The 17530-nt window shown below is 71.2% G+C and overlaps 1 protein-coding gene across 1 annotated transcript in view; it reads left to right on the top strand.

Moving 5' to 3' along the window:
- Positions 1-965: 965 nt before the first annotated feature.
- The window catches only part of COL7A1 (collagen type VII alpha 1 chain), a 29414-nt gene continuing 12849 nt past the window's right edge, over positions 966-17530 (top strand). The window contains exons 1-63 of the mRNA XM_065687622.1: positions 966-1072; positions 1311-1388; positions 1635-1857; positions 3841-3931; positions 4020-4200; positions 4272-4431; positions 4529-4622; positions 4708-4866; positions 5014-5177; positions 5263-5392; positions 5476-5598; positions 6186-6335; positions 7000-7119; positions 7220-7366; positions 7534-7650; positions 7725-7874; positions 8052-8180; positions 8293-8439; positions 8588-8713; positions 8784-8927; positions 9009-9134; positions 9206-9352; positions 9429-9557; positions 9631-9777; positions 9912-10031; positions 10112-10258; positions 10335-10471; positions 10548-10674; positions 10749-10892; positions 10964-11124; positions 11211-11258; positions 11441-11467; positions 11575-11619; positions 11796-11888; positions 12020-12091; positions 12313-12348; positions 12422-12475; positions 12672-12740; positions 12819-12932; positions 13213-13239; positions 13384-13437; positions 13547-13609; positions 13704-13763; positions 13874-13909; positions 14019-14063; positions 14264-14299; positions 14403-14447; positions 14558-14593; positions 14678-14704; positions 14806-14838; positions 15026-15097; positions 15197-15256; positions 15349-15384; positions 15757-15837; positions 15960-15995; positions 16067-16111; positions 16186-16257; positions 16380-16424; positions 16527-16553; positions 16642-16683; positions 17143-17223; positions 17361-17396; positions 17484-17519. Of these exons, the coding sequence (XP_065543694.1) occupies positions 966-1072; positions 1311-1388; positions 1635-1857; positions 3841-3931; positions 4020-4200; positions 4272-4431; positions 4529-4622; positions 4708-4866; positions 5014-5177; positions 5263-5392; positions 5476-5598; positions 6186-6335; positions 7000-7119; positions 7220-7366; positions 7534-7650; positions 7725-7874; positions 8052-8180; positions 8293-8439; positions 8588-8713; positions 8784-8927; positions 9009-9134; positions 9206-9352; positions 9429-9557; positions 9631-9777; positions 9912-10031; positions 10112-10258; positions 10335-10471; positions 10548-10674; positions 10749-10892; positions 10964-11124; positions 11211-11258; positions 11441-11467; positions 11575-11619; positions 11796-11888; positions 12020-12091; positions 12313-12348; positions 12422-12475; positions 12672-12740; positions 12819-12932; positions 13213-13239; positions 13384-13437; positions 13547-13609; positions 13704-13763; positions 13874-13909; positions 14019-14063; positions 14264-14299; positions 14403-14447; positions 14558-14593; positions 14678-14704; positions 14806-14838; positions 15026-15097; positions 15197-15256; positions 15349-15384; positions 15757-15837; positions 15960-15995; positions 16067-16111; positions 16186-16257; positions 16380-16424; positions 16527-16553; positions 16642-16683; positions 17143-17223; positions 17361-17396; positions 17484-17519 (5814 nt within the window). The remainder of the gene's footprint in view (positions 1073-1310; positions 1389-1634; positions 1858-3840; positions 3932-4019; positions 4201-4271; positions 4432-4528; positions 4623-4707; positions 4867-5013; positions 5178-5262; positions 5393-5475; positions 5599-6185; positions 6336-6999; positions 7120-7219; positions 7367-7533; positions 7651-7724; positions 7875-8051; positions 8181-8292; positions 8440-8587; positions 8714-8783; positions 8928-9008; positions 9135-9205; positions 9353-9428; positions 9558-9630; positions 9778-9911; positions 10032-10111; positions 10259-10334; positions 10472-10547; positions 10675-10748; positions 10893-10963; positions 11125-11210; positions 11259-11440; positions 11468-11574; positions 11620-11795; positions 11889-12019; positions 12092-12312; positions 12349-12421; positions 12476-12671; positions 12741-12818; positions 12933-13212; positions 13240-13383; positions 13438-13546; positions 13610-13703; positions 13764-13873; positions 13910-14018; positions 14064-14263; positions 14300-14402; positions 14448-14557; positions 14594-14677; positions 14705-14805; positions 14839-15025; positions 15098-15196; positions 15257-15348; positions 15385-15756; positions 15838-15959; positions 15996-16066; positions 16112-16185; positions 16258-16379; positions 16425-16526; positions 16554-16641; positions 16684-17142; positions 17224-17360; positions 17397-17483; positions 17520-17530) is intronic.

Below are 17530 nucleotides of genomic sequence, written 5' to 3' on the forward strand. Positions count from 1 at the left end.
AGGTCAGCAGGAGGTAAGGGGTGACCAGCTCCTCTCCCTGGCCCATTTCGTGGCTCCTGGGCTCGCTGGGGAGCCCCATGGGGTGGCACAAAGGGCCCTGAGGCCGCACCACGAGCACGATGCTGACCCGCTGGTGCTCTCCCGGAGCCAGCCGGTGATGGCGGCGGGGTCCCGGGGTGCCTTGGCTGGGAGCTGGCGGTGCCTGGCGCTGGGAGACATTCCTGGAGCGTGCCCCAACCGGCCCCGCGGCAGGCGAGGCTCCTCTCGGCTCCGGCCGCTCCTCCTCCCCTCGCCCTCCGCGGCGCCAGCCCCGCTGCGCCCGGAGCCCCCCGCGTGGAAGGGCCGGGGAGGGGGCAGGTCCCCTCCAGCAGCCCTGGAGCCGCCCGCGCACCCCGCGGGCCGGGGTGCCCAGGCTGCGCGGGGCAGGGAGCGCTGCGGACAGCGAGGGGCTGCGACACCGAAACCGAGCCCCGGCCCCGTGCCCAGCGGCTGCGGGATGAGGGGCACCGGACGGGACCCGCGGCTGCAGCTCGCGTCCTGCAGTGCCGCGTCTCCCCGTGACCCCGCCTTTCCTGCCGCCCGGCACAGCTGGAACCTCACCTGAGGGCGCAGAAAATGGGCTTTCCTCTTGTTTCCTACCGCGGCTGCTCACCTGGCAACGCAGGGCAGGGAGAGGCTCAGCCCCAGGCTCCCTCCGTGCCAGTTCTCGGGCGGCGGGGCTCGGGAAAGGGCCGATGGCTTCCTGGGATGTTCCTGGAGGGATCGGCTGCAGCAGCACCCAGTGAATCACTCACACCTGGAGCTCTCCCGCTCTCGAGGCTCTGTCCGTGTGCCAGCAGCCGCGGATTCCTTCCCGGCCCTGGTATGCGCCGAGAGCCGGGAAACACCGCATCGGGGAGGCACCTTGGTGTTGGGGACCCAGCACCCCGGGTGCCCCCCTCCAGTGCCGGGGTGCTGCTGGCACGATGGTCAGGTGCCCTGAGTGCCCCCCTCCAGTGCCGGGGTGCTGCTGGCACGATGGTCAGGTGCCCTGGGTGCCCCCCTCCAGTGCCGGGGTGCTGCTGGCACGATGGTCAGGTGCCCTGGGTGCCCCCCTCCAGTGCCGGGGTGCTGCTGGCACGATGGTCAGGTGCCCTGGGTGCCCCCTTCCAGTGCTGGGGTGCTGCTGGCACGACGGTCAGGATGCTCCTGCGATGAGCCACAGGCAGGCAGAGCATCACTGCCCGGTGCCCCCGTGCCCGTGGTGCTGCTGGCCTCAGCACTGCCCCGTCACAGCCCAGTGACCGCCGGCTGCCCCTGCCCTGCCGCAGGCACCACGCCGTGGGGCTGCGCCGCCAGCTCCGGGCCCGGGGCCAGCACAGCGCCTTGGCAGGCCCCGCACCCCCGCTGTAACGCAGCCCCTTGTCTAACTGGGGCATCCTGCCTTCCCCCAGCGAGCGCCGGCAGGGCAGGAGCAGGGCTTCGGGTTGGTCCCGGCCTGGGGATGCCGGATCCCTGGGGCTGGGGAAGGAGGGGGAAACCCGTGGCCACGGTGAACTTTGGAGCCACCGGCCAGGTTTGGGGGCCGGGGCAGGGGCCTAGCGACGGAAAGGCTAACGAAGGGGAGGGGATGCGCTGCCTGCTGCGCCTTTAAGAAGAGCGGGGGCATCGCCGCCCCTCCCCTGCCCGGGAGCTGTGTGTGCCTGGGAAAGCTGCCTGCAGCCGGCCCTGGAGCATCTCTGCTCGGAGGCAGGTGGCCCTGCCCCGGGTCCCCATCCCTGCGGGGACCCCACTGCCGCTCCCCTCCCGCCCGCAGGAAGATGCCCCCGGAGCTGCCCGTTGCCCCGCCGGGAGCCGAGGGGAGCCAGGAGGGCGCAGGTACGCAGGGTGCTGGGGATGTGGGTGACCGAGGGGACAGGCGGGGGTGGCACATGGGGCACATGCTGGGGCCGTGAAGCAGGGTCAGCCCCGGGGGAGCACAGGCACCAACAGTAGGATGGGGGGCAGGTGATTCACCCCAAGGAGAGCTGTGATCCCGTGGGGTGTCCTGGGGGTGAGGGGCACCCTGAGGGTCAGGGGTGCACCCTGGGCCGAGGAGGAGCCCTAGGGGACAGCCCCACCACTCGCTGGGTGGGCAGAGGGAGGCCAGGGCAGCGCAGGTCCCAGCCCACCTCGCTGGGCATCCTCCCACCCAGTGCAGTGACACCGCCCGAGGCTTCGCAGGGCGTTCGTTGCCTCTGGGGTGGGTCTTGGCCACTGGTCTGAGCTGGTGGCTGCTGGGAGGCGGCATCCGGAGCAGGGCAGGGGGATGCTCCTCCTGGCTCGAGGGCAGTCCCTGTACTTCAGGTACATGGGTGCTGCGGTCCCACGAGCTGTGGGTGCAGGACAGGTCCTGGCCGAGGCCCGGCCGGCCTGCAGCCTCACGGGAGCTGTGCCCCGGTGGGGAGTCGCCCATCTCCACCACCACTGGCTCTGACCCAGAACTGGCTGTGGGCTCGGGTCCCCACAGCAGCTCCGTCCCGCTCTGCCCAGGGCCAGGCAGTGCCCCGAGGTCGCCGGGAGCACATTACATCGCCCTGAGGCAGGCAGAGGTGCGTGACCGGCTCCTGGCTGGCAGATCCCGGAGTTCCTGGGACATGGAGAATGGAGATGCTGGAGGGAAAAGTGCCCCAGCGCAGCACCGAGCCCAGCAGAAACCCCTCTGGGGTCGAAACCCTTCCGGGGTCCAAACCCACCCAGCTTCACCCACCCCTCGCAGCCCCCAGCCCCTGCCCGGGCTGCAGCAGGGCCGGCGCTCGGGGGGGATCAGCTCGGTGGGGTGGGGAAAGCCCTTTGTGGGGGGCCGGGCTGGGCTGGGCGGGGGCCGCGACGCTCCCGCTTCCCCCCCCCCCCCGCCCCGGCACCGCGCTCCGGGCCGCCCTCGATAAAGGGGCGGGAGCACCGGGGGCCGGTACGCGCCGGGACCGCCTGCGCCCGGCTCGGCTCGGCTCGGCTCGGCGCGGCGCGGCTCGGAGCGGTGCAGCCCCGCGGCGGGTGAGTGCGTGCGGCCTCGGGGGTCCCGCCGCAGGCGGGGCAGGGGGTGCTGCGGGGCAGGACCGGACCGGACCGGACCCCCCCCCCCCCGGCCGGCTCCCGTCCGCCCTCCCGCGCCGGGCGCGCTCCTCCCCGGTGCAACCGGGCCGCGTTGTGCTGGGCTGAGACCCGGCGTGGCCATCGCGGTGGCGTCAGGCCGGTGCCCCCCGCCCGCAGCCGTGTGCGCGGCGAGCGGCGGCTCTCGCCCACCCTGGCTGCTCCGGAGCACCGCGAGCTCCCGCCCGCACCGGGGCTCCCCGCGGCGGGGCTGGGGGCTGCGGGGAGCTGCGGCCGGGGCCGGGGCGGGCAGGGAGCTGGGAGCAGGCAGGGAGCTGGGAGCAGGCAGGGAACAGGCAGGGAGCGGGAAGGGCTTGTGGAGGCAGAGCCCGCGCACACCCTGGGCACGGCTCCCCGAGGCACCGGGCAGAGAGCGGAGCCTGGGCCCCCCGCACGCTGCCGTCGGGGCTCCCTCCCGGGCAGGGACAGGCAGCGGCTGCCCACCGGGCACCGGCAGCTCCCGGGCTCGTGTGCGGCACTGGGCGCTGCCGGCTGTCCCTCCAGCATGGGGACGTGTGGCGACATGGCCAGGCATGGTCCCACCGCCCTGGCCTGAAGCGGGGGCTCTCCCTGGTACGTGGGGTGCCAGCAGCGGCACCTTGTCCTCCTGAGGCTGCCATGTGCCCTGGCACGGTGTGGTGCTGGTGCCTCCCGGGTCCTGCTGTGCTGTCACCGGTGTCCCCAGGGCGTGGGGCTGACATGGGGCAATGGTGGCATCCTCCTCTCCCGCAGGCTCCCACGATGAGCAGCCGGCTCCTGCTCCTCACCGTGCTCCCGGTGCTCCTGGGCCTGCCGGTTGGTGCGGTGCAGAAGAGGAGCCAAGGTGGGTGCTGAGCACGCGGCGGGCGAGGGGCCAGCACTGTCATGCAATGGTGCCAGCCCGCGCCCTGAGCACTGCCCCAATCCCGCAGCGGTGTGTGAGGACGTGCTGGAGGCCGACATCGCCTTCCTGGTGGACGGCTCGTCCAGCATCGGCAGGAACAACTTCCGCGCCATCCGCGCGTTCATGGAGGAGCTGGTGGTGCCCTTCGTGCCGGCGGTGGGCGAGAGGGCCGTGCGCTTCGCCGTGGCGCAGTACAGCGACGAGCCGCGGTGAGCCCCGGGAAGGGGCACGGGGGCAGCGGGCAGCGGGGACGGGAGCTGACGTGTCCCCTGCGCCCCAGGGTGGAGTTCTCCTTCTCCCAGCACGCCAACGGCACCAGTGTCCGGAGAGCGATCCAGCAGCTCAGCTACAAGGGCGGCAACACACGCACCGGTGCCGGCTTCCGCTACGTGGCTGACAACTTCTTTGGTCCCACACAGCTCCGGCCCGGGGTCCCGCAGGTACGGGCATGGCTGTGGCCCTGGGAGCACCCAGGGAGCGACGCAGCAGGTCTGTGGGCCCTGGGCTGGGGCTTAGGGCTCACCCTTGGCCCCGCAGATCTGCATCCTCATCACGGATGGCAAGTCCCAGGATGATGCGGAGGGGCCGGCAGCGAAGCTGAAGAGCCAGGGCATCAAGGTCTTTGCCGTTGGTGAGTGAGGCTTTGGCACTGGACAAGAGGGTCTGCTGCTGGGTTCAGGGTTCCTGCCCTCACCCACCATCTCCATCCCTGCCAGGAGTCAAGAATGCCGACCGCAAGGAGCTGATCCGTGTTGCCTCGATGCCCACCGATGCTTTCTTCTTCTACGTTGGTGACTTCAAGCTGCTGGGGACGCTGGTGCCGCTGATGACACGCAGGGTGTGCACGAGTGTCGGGGGTACCCTGCGCACGCTGGGTATGGATTCCCGTCCTCCTCCCTGGGTCCACCTTTAGCACCCATCCTCCCCAGGATGCCTTCCTGGCCATCCTGTGCACGGAGCACATGGCTGTGCCACCCTGGCAAGCTCTCCCTGGAGCTGATGGTCCCTGTGCTCCCCTGCAGACGGGACGAGCCCCGCCGGCCCCTCAAACCTGGAGTTCCTGGAGCGGGGCCTCGATCAGCTGCACATCCGCTGGACCGCGGCCAGCGGCCCCGTCACCAGCTACCGGCTGCAGCGCGTGCCGCTGACCGGGCTGGGGCAGCCGGTTGTGGCGGAGAGGCAGGAGGTGAGGGTCCCACTGCCCACTTGGGGTCCCCAGCGGCCCCACGCGTGGCCTGTGGACAGCGAGGGGTGACACTGTCCCTGCCCAGGTGAGCCTGGGGCCACGGGAGACCAGTGCCGTGCTGCGGGGGCTGCGCGCGGGCACCGAGTACCTGGTCACCGTCACTGCCCAGTACGCCAACAGCGTCGGCGAGTCCGTGTCCGGCCGAGCACGCACCCGTGAGTGCCCGTGATGATGGGATGGGGACATGGGCAGTGGCAGACGGGGTTGGGGCTCACCCCTGCCTCTGCGTCGTCCCCAGAGAGCCAGGCTGGCTCCGTGCTGGACTTCCGCGTGATGGAGGCTGGACCGACGTTCCTGCGGCTGGCCTGGCAGCCCGGCCCCGAGCCCCCACAGGGCTACACCCTCAGCTACAGCGTGCAGGGTGAGGGATGTGCAGGGTGAGGGATGTGCAGGGTGAGGGATGTGCAGGGTGAGGGACGTGCAGTTGGAGGGAGTAGTCCCTGCAAGGGAACAGTGCTGCCTGGATGCCTTTGCTCTGCCTCATGGGCTGGGCTGGGCATGGGGGGGTGCATGCATGGGGGGGTGCATGCATGGGGGTTGGTGCAGGGCTGCATGGCCAGAGCACTGTGGCTGCTGGTGCCTGTGCTGCAGGGCACACGTGTGTTCAGAAGTGTGGGGCCGTGTGTGTGCTCCTACACACCGAGGCTCAGGCGTGTGCTGGTGCGTGCATGGCGGCCGGTGCCATGCGGTGCGTGCCCGGCGCAAGCCTGGGGTGCCGGCACACGCGTGCGGGGGGTGTCACCCCCGTCCTGCCGGGCCCCACTGCAGCTGCACCCCTGCAACCCCTCCCTGCCCCGCGGCCCTCGGGGTGCCCCTGGCTGCGGTCCAGGCCTCTCCCCAGCTCCCCACCCCTGGCACCGCCTGGCACCCCCAGGGCAGGCTGCGGCCACCCCTTTGCTGCCGGCACAGAGCGCGCCGGGCCCCTGCTCACCGCAGCCTCCCCACCAGGAGCAGCCCAGGGGCAGGAGAAGAGCCTGGGGGCCAGCGCGCAGTCGGCCACGCTCAGCAACCTGCGCCCCGACACCGAGTACGTGGTGACGCTGCGGCCCCGCTCTGCGCTGCAGCCCGCCCGCCCCAGCACCCTCACCGCAAGGACACGTAAGCACTGAGCCAGGTCCTGGGATCCCGTTGGATGGGGAGGGCTTCCCAGCACAGGGGCACCCCTGCACTCGCCATGCCCCGTAGGGATGGGGCTGCCTGGCCCACTGCTACCGGGGGGGGGGGGGGGCCCGATGGGGGTGTGTGCGTGCATGGCTACAAGGTGATGGTGATGCTCCGAGCCCCTTCGCCCCCTCCTGGGAGCGTTTCCACTGGAGCTTCCCCCACGTGATGTGAAAATGGCTGAAAAAGTGCAGTTTTCGTGAATTCCAGCCCTGGCTCTGCAGGGGGAAAACGTGGGTGCCGCAGGGAGCAGGGCGGCGGCAGCAGCACCAGGCAGGCGCGGGGGCGAGCCCCCGAGGGAGCACCTTTGCAAGCCTCAGAACTGGCAAACCAGTTCCTCGGCTGCCCCAGGCTGCTTTAACCAGCAGAAAGCGTTCGAGGCGTTAGGAGGAAGGTGCTGGAGCTCCAGTTCTCCGGAGCCGGGCTGCTTTGAAGAGGCCACCCGGGCGCAGGCTGCCCTGGGTGACCCGGGTGCACTGCAGCCCCCAGGGGCAGAGGCCAGAGGGGTTCCCATCCCCGGAGCAGGGGGGTTTCCTGGTGCTTCCCACTGTTCCCTGCCCCACTGTCCCATGGGGAACCCCACGGGCTCCTCTCACCGCAGGGCGCCCGGTGCCTGTGCAGCACTTGGCTGTTCACAACGTGTCGGCGCAGAGCATGCTGCTGGCCTGGCAGCCCGTCAGCGGGGCCACCGGCTACCGGCTCTCCTGGGCCACCCTCACAGGTAGGTGCCCGTCCCTTGTGCCCCTTGTGCTGGTGGCCGCAGGGAAGGGGACAGGAGGGGGCAGTGGCACCCCAAGGGATGGCTGTGCCGGCTCCCGCAGGGCAGGACAGGCACAGGGTGGACCTGGATGCTGGGCGGACATCGCATGCGCTGGGGGGGCTGCAGCCCAACACTGACTACGTGGTGGCCGTGGCCCCGCTCTTCGGGCAGCTGGAGGGACCCGCAGGCACCGTGCGGCAGAGGACGGGTAGGTGCTGGGCGTGGGGCTGCCCCCCGCTTCCTACCCTGTTGCCGTTGCCATGGGATGAGGGGGGACCATCCCCATGGCCCCGCACCCCAGCGATGCTCCCGCGGTGTGCGGGGCTGGTGGCAGCGTGGCACAGGGCAGCCTGGCCCACGGGGTCCCTCTTGCAGAGGCGGGTGCAGAGCAGATGCTGCGGACCAACATCCTGGGCCCCACGTCCATCCAGGTGCTCTGGACCAGTGCCCGCGACGCCCGTGGCTACCGCCTGGAGTGGAAGAGAGCCACAGGTAGGCTCGGGGTGTCCCATCACCCCCACGGACCCCCCATGGCAGCAGCTGGCACTGAGCCCCCCTCCCCGCAGGACCGGAGCCCCCCAGGACGGTGTCGCTCCCCAGCAGCACCAACACTTACCAGCTGACGGGGCTGCAGCCGGGCACCGAGTACCGCATCACCCTCTACACGCTCTACGATGGCAGGGAGGTGGCCACCCCTGTCACTACCTTCCAGACAGGTGACTGCTGGGGGTCCCCTGGGTTGTCCCCTCCCCTCCAGTGCGTTGGGATGGGGGGGATGTCCCGTGTATTGCTCACCGCGGGGACCCCTTGGCCATGAGACCCAGCTCTGCAGCCGTGTGCCGGGGCGATGCGGGGGCCGCGCTCCAGCCGTGCCTCACCGCGTGCCCTTGCAGACGTGGAGGTGCCCGTGGGAGCTGTGTCGGACCTGCGGGTGCTCGAGGAGTCGGGCCGGTGGCTGCGGCTGGGCTGGACCGGCGTCCCTGGGGCCACCGAGTACAAAGTGGTGGTGCGCAACAGCCAGGGTGAGCGGGGCCGGGTCAGCCTGTGGCAGGGTGAGCGGGGCCGGGTGCGGGCAGCGCCCAGGGCCCCGGCCGGCCGGAGGGTGCTGAGCGCCTGCGGCTGCGCTCCCGGCAGATGGCACAGAGAGGACGAGGCGCGTCCCCGGCAGCCAGACGGGGCTGGAGCTGGGTGACCTCCGCGAGGGCATCGCTTACCTGGTGCGCGTCTCGGCGCTCGCAGGCAGCCGGGAGGGCAGCGCGGCCGCGCTCAGCGTCCGCCGCAGTGAGTCCCCGCCGGGGCTTGGCACCGCGGTCCCAGTGCTGTGCAATCCCCCCCCCCCCCGCATGCCTTTATCCTGTGTCCCCGTGGGGTGCCGGGTGGCCGCAGGGCCCCTCTGAGCACCCCGCGGTGACGCTGTGGGGCCGTGCAGAGCTCCCGGCGGTGGGCAGCGTGTCGGAGCTGCGGGTGATGGAGGCGAGTCCCGGCCAGCTCCGGGTGACCTGGCGGGGGCTGCCGGGCGCCGGGGGCTACCTGCTGAGCTGGCGGGGCAGCGACGGTGAGTGCGGGCGCCGCGGGAGGCTGCGCGGTGGCGGCAGAGCCCTTCCCATCGCAGCCGTCCCCCGTAGGTGTGGAGCAGTCCCGCTTCCTCCCCGCCGACCCCACCGCCTTCACCATCGAGGGGCTGCGCCCCGGCGGCGTCTACACCGTTGGTGTCTCTGCCGTTGTGGATGGGCGTGAGGGCAGCCCCGTCACCGCCACGGCGCGGACCGGTGAGGTGTCCCCCTGCCCGCCGGCGCTGGCTGGTGCGGCTGGCCACCAGCCCCGGTGACATGGTCCTCTTGGCGTCACAGCACCCGAGCAGGTGGGGACGGTGTCGAGGTTGGAGGTGCAGGCGTCCAGGAGCAACGTCGCCCGTGTCACCTGGGTCGGCGTGCCAGGAGCCACTGCTTACCGCGTGGTGTGGAGCCGCAGGGACGGTACCGTGGGATGGGGATGGGGATGGGCTGTGAAGATGGTGGGCTGGGGGCTGATCCATGCTCCTTGGCAGGGGGCTCGGAGAGCAGCCGCCACGTTCCTGGCCACACCAGCTCCTTCGACATCCCCGACCTGGAGGGAGGCGTCTCCTACACGGTGAAGGTGACGGCGCTGATCGGCAACCGCGAGGGCAACCCTGTCTCCATCGTCGTCACCACCCGTGAGTGCTGGGGCAGGGGCAGCAGCTGGGGTGGCACCAGGCGCCCTGCCCCGAACCCTGCTCTTCTGCCCCACAGCGGAGGCAGCACCAGTGCCCCCAGTCAGCAGCTTCCAGGTGACGGAGGCCTCGGAGCACCGGCTGCGCCTGGCCTGGGTGCCGGCCACTGGCAGTGCTGGGTACCACCTGGTCTGGCGCCTGGCTGAAGGTAAGAGTGGCCCCAGCCCCCTGCACCCCCCAGGCCCGCCCGTGTGCACCCTCACCCATCTGTGCCCGCACAGGGGGGGCCCAGCGCAGCCACCAGCTCCCAGCCACCGCCACCACCTACGACCTCACGGGGCTGGAGCCAGGACGGCGCTACCACATCAGCATCACCAGCCTGGCCAGCGGCCGGGAGAGCGAGCCGGCCACCATCACCGGTGTTACCGGTACGGGGCTGTGCGCAGGGCATGGGGAGCCCAGGGGGAACTTGGGACTCAGCAGTGGGGGGCGATGGGTGGGGAGTGGGAGCCGGCTGGGGGCTGCCCCATGGGGCCGGGACACGCTTCTTGTCTCTTGGCAGCTGCCCTGGGCCGTGTCACCAGCCTGCAGGTGACAGAGGTCCGCAGGGACTCGGTGACACTCACCTGGAGCCCAGTCCCTGGCGCCTCTGGCTACATCCTCTCCTGGACCCCCCCCACGGGTGAGACGGGCGGGTGTCCCCGGGCTGGGCTGTGTCCCTGCGGGTCTCGCTGCCCCCCTGACCCTGTCCCCGGGTGGCAGCGGGCAGGGAGTCGGGGCGCACGCTGCCCGGCACTGCCAGCTCCCAGCAGGTCTCGGGGCTGCGCCTGGGCCAGCGCTACACCTTCACCCTGCGCCCGCTGCGGGGCAGCACGCCCGGCGCCGAGACGTCCGTGAGCGAGCGCACAGGTACCGAGGGGTCACCGCGGGGGCCTGGTCACTGGTGTCTGCTCCAGCGGCCGCTTCACCCACTCCCTGTCCCCAGTGTGCAGGGATGCCCGCGGTGACGTCGTGTTCCTGGTGCACGGCACCCGCGACAGCTCCTCTGGAGCTGACGCCATCCGCACGCTCCTCTCCAACACCGTGTCTGCGCTGGGGCGCCTGGGCCCGGACGGCACCCAGGTAAGGGCTGCGGTGGTGGGGGATCCCGGGGGACACGGCTGGGTTATGGTGCCCACTGCTCCCTGTGCCCTCGCAGGTTGCCCTGGCCACGTACAGCTACCGCAGCCTGCCCTGGCTGCTGCTGAACCGCTCCAGCGACCTGCCCGCCGTGCTGGAGCAGATCCGCACCATGCGCTATGAGGAGCCCAGCGGCAACGCCATCGGTGAGGGGCGGCTCTGGGAGCCGGGCAGTGCTGTGGGACCCTGCTGACCGCCCTTTCCTCCTCCTGCTCCCTAGGGGCAGCCATCACCTTCGCCAGGACCTACCTGCTGAGCCCCGGTGCAGGGCGCCGGCCCGGCGTGCCGGCCGTGCTGGTGGTCCTGGCCGACGGCCCCTCTGGGGACGATGCCATTGCTGCGGCCAGGGATGTCAAGGCTGGGGGTGAGGATGGCTGGATGAGTGCCGCAGGGTGCACGGCAGCTCCGCAGGGTGCTGAGGCTGCTCTTGGCCAGGGGTCCAGGTGCTGGCGGTGGGACTGGAGGGAGCAGACCGGGAGCAGCTCCGGCGCATGGTGACCGGGGAGGACCCGCGGTACATCTACCATGGCGGCGGTGCCCTGGCTGAGCTGGAGGGAGAGCTCACCGATGACCTCTGCACCATCATCTCGACCAGGGTAAGGGGCTGGGGGGTTGTGGGGGGAGCAGCCCCACGGGGGCTTCTCCTGCCCTGGGCTCATGCAGGCTTCTCTGGTCTTGTCAGCCGGAGCCAGAGCCGAAGCCAAGGCCCTGCACCGTGCAGTGCCCCAAGGTGAGCATCCCCACACCATGCTGTGCTGCACTGTGCCATGCTGTGCTGCACTGTGCCGTACTGTGCCACAGGGGCTCATGCGGCCCAGGGACCCCCAGCTCGCTGATGGCAGCAGCACAATGAGGGGCTGAGCATGGGGATGCAGCCCCTGACACACACCCCCCCGCCCCATCTCCTTGCAGGGCGAGAAGGGAGACCGTGGCGAGGCCGTGAGTGCTCCGTGTCCCCCCCAGCTCTGGCTCTGGGGTGACGTGTCCCCCAGAGCCTGCTCACGCCAGCCCGCAGGGGATGCTCACCACTGGCTTTGTCTCCACAGGGACCACAAGGACACACGGGGCCAGCGGGCCCCCCTGGGCAGCCGGTAATATCCTGATGGGGACGGCTCCCCGGGGGGGCAGTGACATGGCGCCTGTGCCCCCTTGTCCTGCTGGCAGGCTCTGGGGCAGGGCCCTGCCCAGCCCCTGCCATTGGGGTGGAGGGGGCACGTCCCTTGGCCACCACCCCGCACCCAGCCCGTCCCCTCCGCTGTTCCTCCAGGGCCGCCACGGGCTGCCAGGACCCCCAGGACCCCCGGGGCCACAGGGTCTGCCCGGAGGGAGCGTGGAGCAGCCGGGCAAGAAGGGGGACAGGGTGAGCCCCCCCCAGCCCCCAGCCGGGGTCCCTGGGCACAGCTCTCTGCCGCTGGTGCAGGGACCAGCGCTGCACTGGGGGGTGTCCGGTAGTGCCCGGGTGCATCAGGGGCTGGCTTCTTTCTCCCACAGGGATACCCTGGAGCTGATGGGACCCCAGGAAGCCCCGGGCGCCCCGGGAGCCCCGGATCACCCGGCCAGCCGGTGAGCGCGGGTGTCCCTTGTGTCCCCTGCTGCCTCGTGGGCTCTCCCCATTGCCCGGCCCTTTCCCTGTGTCGGGGGTGTCTGTGCCTGGCAGGGTCACTGCTGTCCCTGTGTGTCCCAAGTGTGAATGTTCCACCCCTGCCTCGGCTGGAGCCCCCCTGCGGGCCCTGCTCCGCTGCTGGCAGGGACCCGCATTCACCGGCTGAGCTGTTGTTTTCCAGGGCATCCAGGGCGTCCCCGGCCCCCGAGGGGATCCCGTGAGTACGGCCCCATCCCTCCCCTGTCCCGCTCCCTGCCTGTACCCCCCTCACCCTTGTCCTTCCTTCCCAGGGGACGCGAGGGCCGATGGGGCTCCCTGGCCTGAAGGGGGAGAAGGGAGAGCCGGTAGGTGCTGGGCAGGGGCTGCCCCGCGGGGTCCTGATGGGGACGTCTCAGCCCCTGGCGTCTCCTGGCTCTTGGTCTCTGCTGACCCAAGGGTGTCCCCATCTCCGTGCTGGGCTCCTGGCCCTGAGGGCCTGTCCTGCACAGGGGACACAGCGGGGACATCGGGACACTGATTCTTCCTCCCCTCCTCGTGCAGGGGGAGCCCCGGGTGATCACGGACGGAAGGCAGGGGCTGCCAGGCCAGAAAGGGGAGCCGGGCAGGCCGGTACGTGTGAGGGCGGTGATGCTGAGGGGTCTCTGCCACAGCCCTGGCTGCAGCTAACGGGGCATCTCTGTCCCCCAGGGCAGCCCTGGCCCCCCCGGCAGCCCCGGCACACGGGGGCCCTTTGGTGACCCAGGCCCCCCCGGTCCGCTGGGACCCCCGGGGCCACCAGGACCCCCAGGAGAGTTTGTGAAGGTAAATCCCCCCCGTGCTGTGCGAGGGAGGTGTGGGATGGGGGTGAAGTTGCTCCCCCTTGTGCTGCCCCGGTCCTGCCCATGGGCTGTGTCCGCACCAGCCGTGCCCATGCGCACATACATGTGCATGAGCTCTGGCCCTGGGCAGGGCAGGGACAGGCACATGGCATGCATGTGCCTTGATGCCACTGAGGATGGGCTCTGTCCAGCACATCCCTTCCATTCAAGGAAGGAACGGGAAGAGCCGAGACCTGCCCTTACTTGCTTTTTTGCCCTTGCAGGGGGAGAAGGGAGACCGAGGGGAACGGGTGAGTGGCCCCGCATCTCCCTGGCTCCTGTGCGCTCCTGGATGGGGCTTCCATGGGTGCTGGAGGGCACTGCAGCCCCCCTGGGTGCAGGGAAGGACTGAGCCCCCCGGGGCTGGCTGCGGGCCCTGATTGCTGTTTCTGCAGGGCCCTCCTGGGCTTGTGGATGGGGCAGCGCCTCGCGGGGAGCCCGGACCCCCGGTGAGTTGAGCCCCGGGGCCAGCAGGGGTGGGAGAGGGGAGCGGGGCTGCGGTGGCTGCGCGTCCCCAGGGCTGGGCTGCAGCCGCGCCTGAGCTGGGCTCTCTTGCAGGGTCTGCCTGGGGACCCCGGGCCCCGGGGACCTGCTGGGCCCCCTGGCCTGAAGGGAGAGAAGGTAAGAGGGCGGGGGGGATGCTCCGGTGGGGTGGACCCCGTGCTGCTCCCCATACCCATCTCACGGGCATGGCTGTCCCTTTCCTGGTCCCCAGGGCGATGGCAGCGAAGGTTTCCCTGGGCCGCCCGGACGGCCCGGGGACCCCGGAGACCGGGTGAGTTTCCTGAGAGAGGGTAAGGGGCAGGAGCTGTCCTCAGGGGGCTCCCGCTCCTGTGCGTGTGCTCTGCCATGGCAGAGGTGACATCCCTCCATCCTCCTTTGCAGGGTCCCCGGGGAGCGCCGGGGGAGCAGGGCAGGAAGGTGAGTGATGCAGGGGCCGGAGGGATGCTCCCACCTTGCCTTTGGGTGCTGTGACCTGTGCCATCCCCACGGGTCCTGCTGCCCCTGACCCATCTTCCTCCTGCACCAGGGGGACCGTGGGGCACCGGGAGAGCTGGGAGAGACGGGCGAGAAGGTGAGACCGTGCCGGAGCAGGACCGCGTCATTCAGCACCATCAGTGGGTCCTGGTGTCCCTGTGGGCCTGCAGTGGCCGTGCCGGGGGGTCACGATGGGAGCCCAGCGGTCTTGGATGTGCTCTGGGGGCAGCGTGTGGGGCAGAGGCTGTGGGCTGGAGGAGGAAGGCTCCTGAAACCCTCCTCTGCTTGGCTCCACAGGGGGACCGCGGCGCGCCGGGTGCGGAGGGCGAGAAGGTAGGTGTGCTGCCTACGGCTACCGGTAAACCCAGGGCGTGTGGGGTGAAGCCAGGCTGGGGCGAACCTGCCCCTGATGCCTCCTCTCCCTCCTGTGCTGCAGGGCGAGGCGGGAGCCCCCGGGCGCCCAGGGCCGGCGGGCAGGGAGGTAAGCGGGGACAGTGGCCACGGCGCGGTGGACGTGGCACGTCGGGGGCGGCCGTGCCCCGGTGCCGTGTCCCGGCGGGGCCAGCGCCTGAGGTCTCCTCTCTCCCGTAGGGAGCTCCGGGGCCGGCCGGGCCGCGGGGGGAGAAGGTGAGGAGGGGGTCCCGGGGTGGGGGTGCCGGGGTGGGGGTGTGGGCAGGGCGGGCAGTGCCTCAGGGCTCTGTGTCTCCGCAGGGTGAGCCAGGACCGCCCGGGAAGCCGGTACGTGGGACACTGCCCGCGGGGGCAGCGCTGCCTGACCCAGCCCCGCCGCAGGGACCCGCGGGCAGCGCCCAGCTCCGGCCCCTCTGCTTCCCCTGCAGGCTCCCAGCGTGGCCGGTGTCGGAGGGGAGAAGGTAACGCTGCCCCGGCCATGCCCCCAGCCAGGTGCCTCCCCGCTAGGCATGGCTGGGGAGTGGGATTGCAGAGCTGGGCATCCATCCCCCCCGGGGGACACCGTGCTGGTCCCCAGGCCGGGCTGGGCAGTGGTGGGGAGAAGGGCAGTGGTTGGGGGGGGTGATGGTGCCATTTCATCTGCTCCAGGGCGACCGAGGCTTCCCGGGACCAGAAGGACCTCCCGGCCCCAAGGGCGATGCGGGAGAGAAAGGCACCCGTGTGAGTACCCCTGGGGATGGGGGGCACAGGGGGCTCAGCACGGCCCCCAGGCTCACAGCGCTCCTGCCATTGCTCCAAGCTGCATCTCTCCATGGCTAGGGTGCCCCTGGGCTGAGCATCCCCGGGCCGGCCGGCCCCAAGGGCGAGCAGGGCGATCGGGTGAGTCTGGGTGCATTCGGGACTGCGGCTGGTGGGGCACAGGGCTCTGTCCCACTGCCCGGTGACACGTGCTCTCCATCCCCAACAACCAGGGCATCGTTGGCCTCACGGGCAGGAGTGGCCCAAAGGTAACGTCACTGCAGGAGTCATTGCTCCTCTGTCTGTCCATTCCTCCCTCCTTCCCTCCCTCCCTCTCTCCATCCATCCCTCCCTCCCTCCATCCATGCCTCCCTCTTTCCTTCCCTCCATCCCTCCCTCCCTCCCTCCATCCCTCCATCCCTCCCTCCCTCTCTCCATCCCTCTATCCCTCCCTCCATTCCTCCATCCATCCCTCCCTCATCCCTACCACCCTCCCGCCCCGGGCTCCGGAGGGGCTCTCCCTTCAGTCCATGCTGTTCTGGGGAGCAGAGGGGTCCATGCTGAGCCCTTCTCCCCCCAGCAGCCCCCATGCTCACCCCACACTGCCCTGACCCCTTGTTCCTGTCTCCCCCCTTGCCTAGGGTGACCCCGGGGAGCCAGGGGAGAAGGGGGAGCCAGGCCGAGCAGGCACCCCAGGGCAGACCGGGCAGCGTGGCAAGGAGGTAGCATGGGGCTGGGGGGCCGTGGGGCTCTGTGGCCCTGCACAGAGGGGGCTGGCGGGGAGCAGGGCGATGCTGGTGACTTGTGCTTTATCCCCATCCGGTGCCGCTGATCCGTGACGCAGGGAGAGCGTGGAGAGAAGGGTGACGAAGGCACCCCGGTAAGTGTGGACACCCCATGACCGTCCCCTCCTCTCCCCCCTGCCCCACACTGACCCCTTTCTCCCCACAGGGTGAAGCAGGGCTGCCCGGCAAACCCGGAGACAGGGGCCCGCGGGTAAGTGCGGGGCTGGAGGGCAGTCAGTGGTACCGGGGGGTCCTGCTAACACCCCTCCTCTGCCCCCCACCCAGGGCCTGCCCGGCTACCGCGGCCCCCCCGGGGAGAAGGGAGACTCAGGGGACCCGGGTCCCGAAGGCAGGAACGTGAGTACTGTGTGTGCGTGCCCACCGCCCCATGGGCACCACCGCCTGCACCCCAGGGGGTCCCCTCCGCCCCACGCATCCCCCATTCACTCCTCCCCTCACCCCATCCCTCTTTACCACAGGGCAGCCCCGGAGCACCAGGGAGCAAGGGTGACCGTGGGGAGCCGGTGAGTGACTGGGGCCGTGTGCCACCCCCACCCCGGGGCCAGCCCCCACCCCGGGCCACACCAGCTCCCCTTGACCCCCTTCTGTCACCATTCTCCTTTCAGGGGCTTCCTGGACCCCCAGGACGATCCGTAAGCTCTGCCCACCCCCCCCACCCCCCCCTACCCCCAGGCTCATGCCTGGCCCACTGTGCTCCAACAGCCCCTCTCTGCCCCACAGGTCGATGTGGGGCTCGGAGGAGCCGTGGAGAAGGGTGAGAAGGTAATGACGGTGCCGTGCCCCATGCTGTGTCCCCCCCACCCCAGGCTGTGCCTGTGCACTGGGCCCTCCCTGCTCAAAACAGCCCCTGCCATGGGGAGCTGACGGGGGCACGGATGGGGCACACGGGACCGATGCTCCTGCCCGGTGCAGGGCTGAGGTCCTCGGAGCCCCCAGCGCGCTCAGGGCTCGGGGGTGCTGCGGGAGGACCCCGCGCTCGGGCTGAGCCTGCTCGGGCTCGGGCAGTCCCGGCTCTGCCCCAAGGGACCCCTGCGGTCCCGGCCGGCTCCTGCCCCAGCAGAGCCGCTCCTTGCGTCCCTCCGCAGCCCCGGGGCTGCGCTGCGCTCGGCAGCCTCCTCTCGGCCGCTGCTTCTGTTCCGAGAGCGCGGCTGCTACCGCGCCCCGACCGCTCCGCACGGGCTCGGGCAGGGCTCGGGCTCTGACCGTGCCCTTCCCTGGCAGGGGGACGCCGGGGACCCCGGCGAGGACGGGGCGAAGGGCGCCCGGGGCGACGCTGGCTCCCCGGGGCTGCCGGGAGAGAGGGTAGGAGCTGGGTCCGTGGGGCGGGAGGTGCTGGGACACAGCGAGGGGGGGGGGTCCTGGTGTGCAGGGGTCGGTGGGGAGCACCCAGGCCCCCCCGCTCCCCCCCGTGCCCCCACTGCTGAGTGTGTCTCCTGCAGGGCGTGGAGGGCCCCCGCGGCCCCCCTGGTGCTCGGGTGAGTGTCCCCATGGGCTCTGGGGGGTCCATGTCCTGCTCGGCTCCCATTGAGGGGGACGCTGCTTATTCCTGTTCCCACCCGCAGGGTGACCCCGGGGACCGAGGCCTGCCAGGAGAGAAGGTGAGCGGGCT

Source organism: Lathamus discolor, chromosome 7, assembly GCF_037157495.1.
Source record: "Lathamus discolor isolate bLatDis1 chromosome 7, bLatDis1.hap1, whole genome shotgun sequence".
Lineage (NCBI taxonomy): Eukaryota > Metazoa > Chordata > Aves > Psittaciformes > Psittacidae > Lathamus > Lathamus discolor.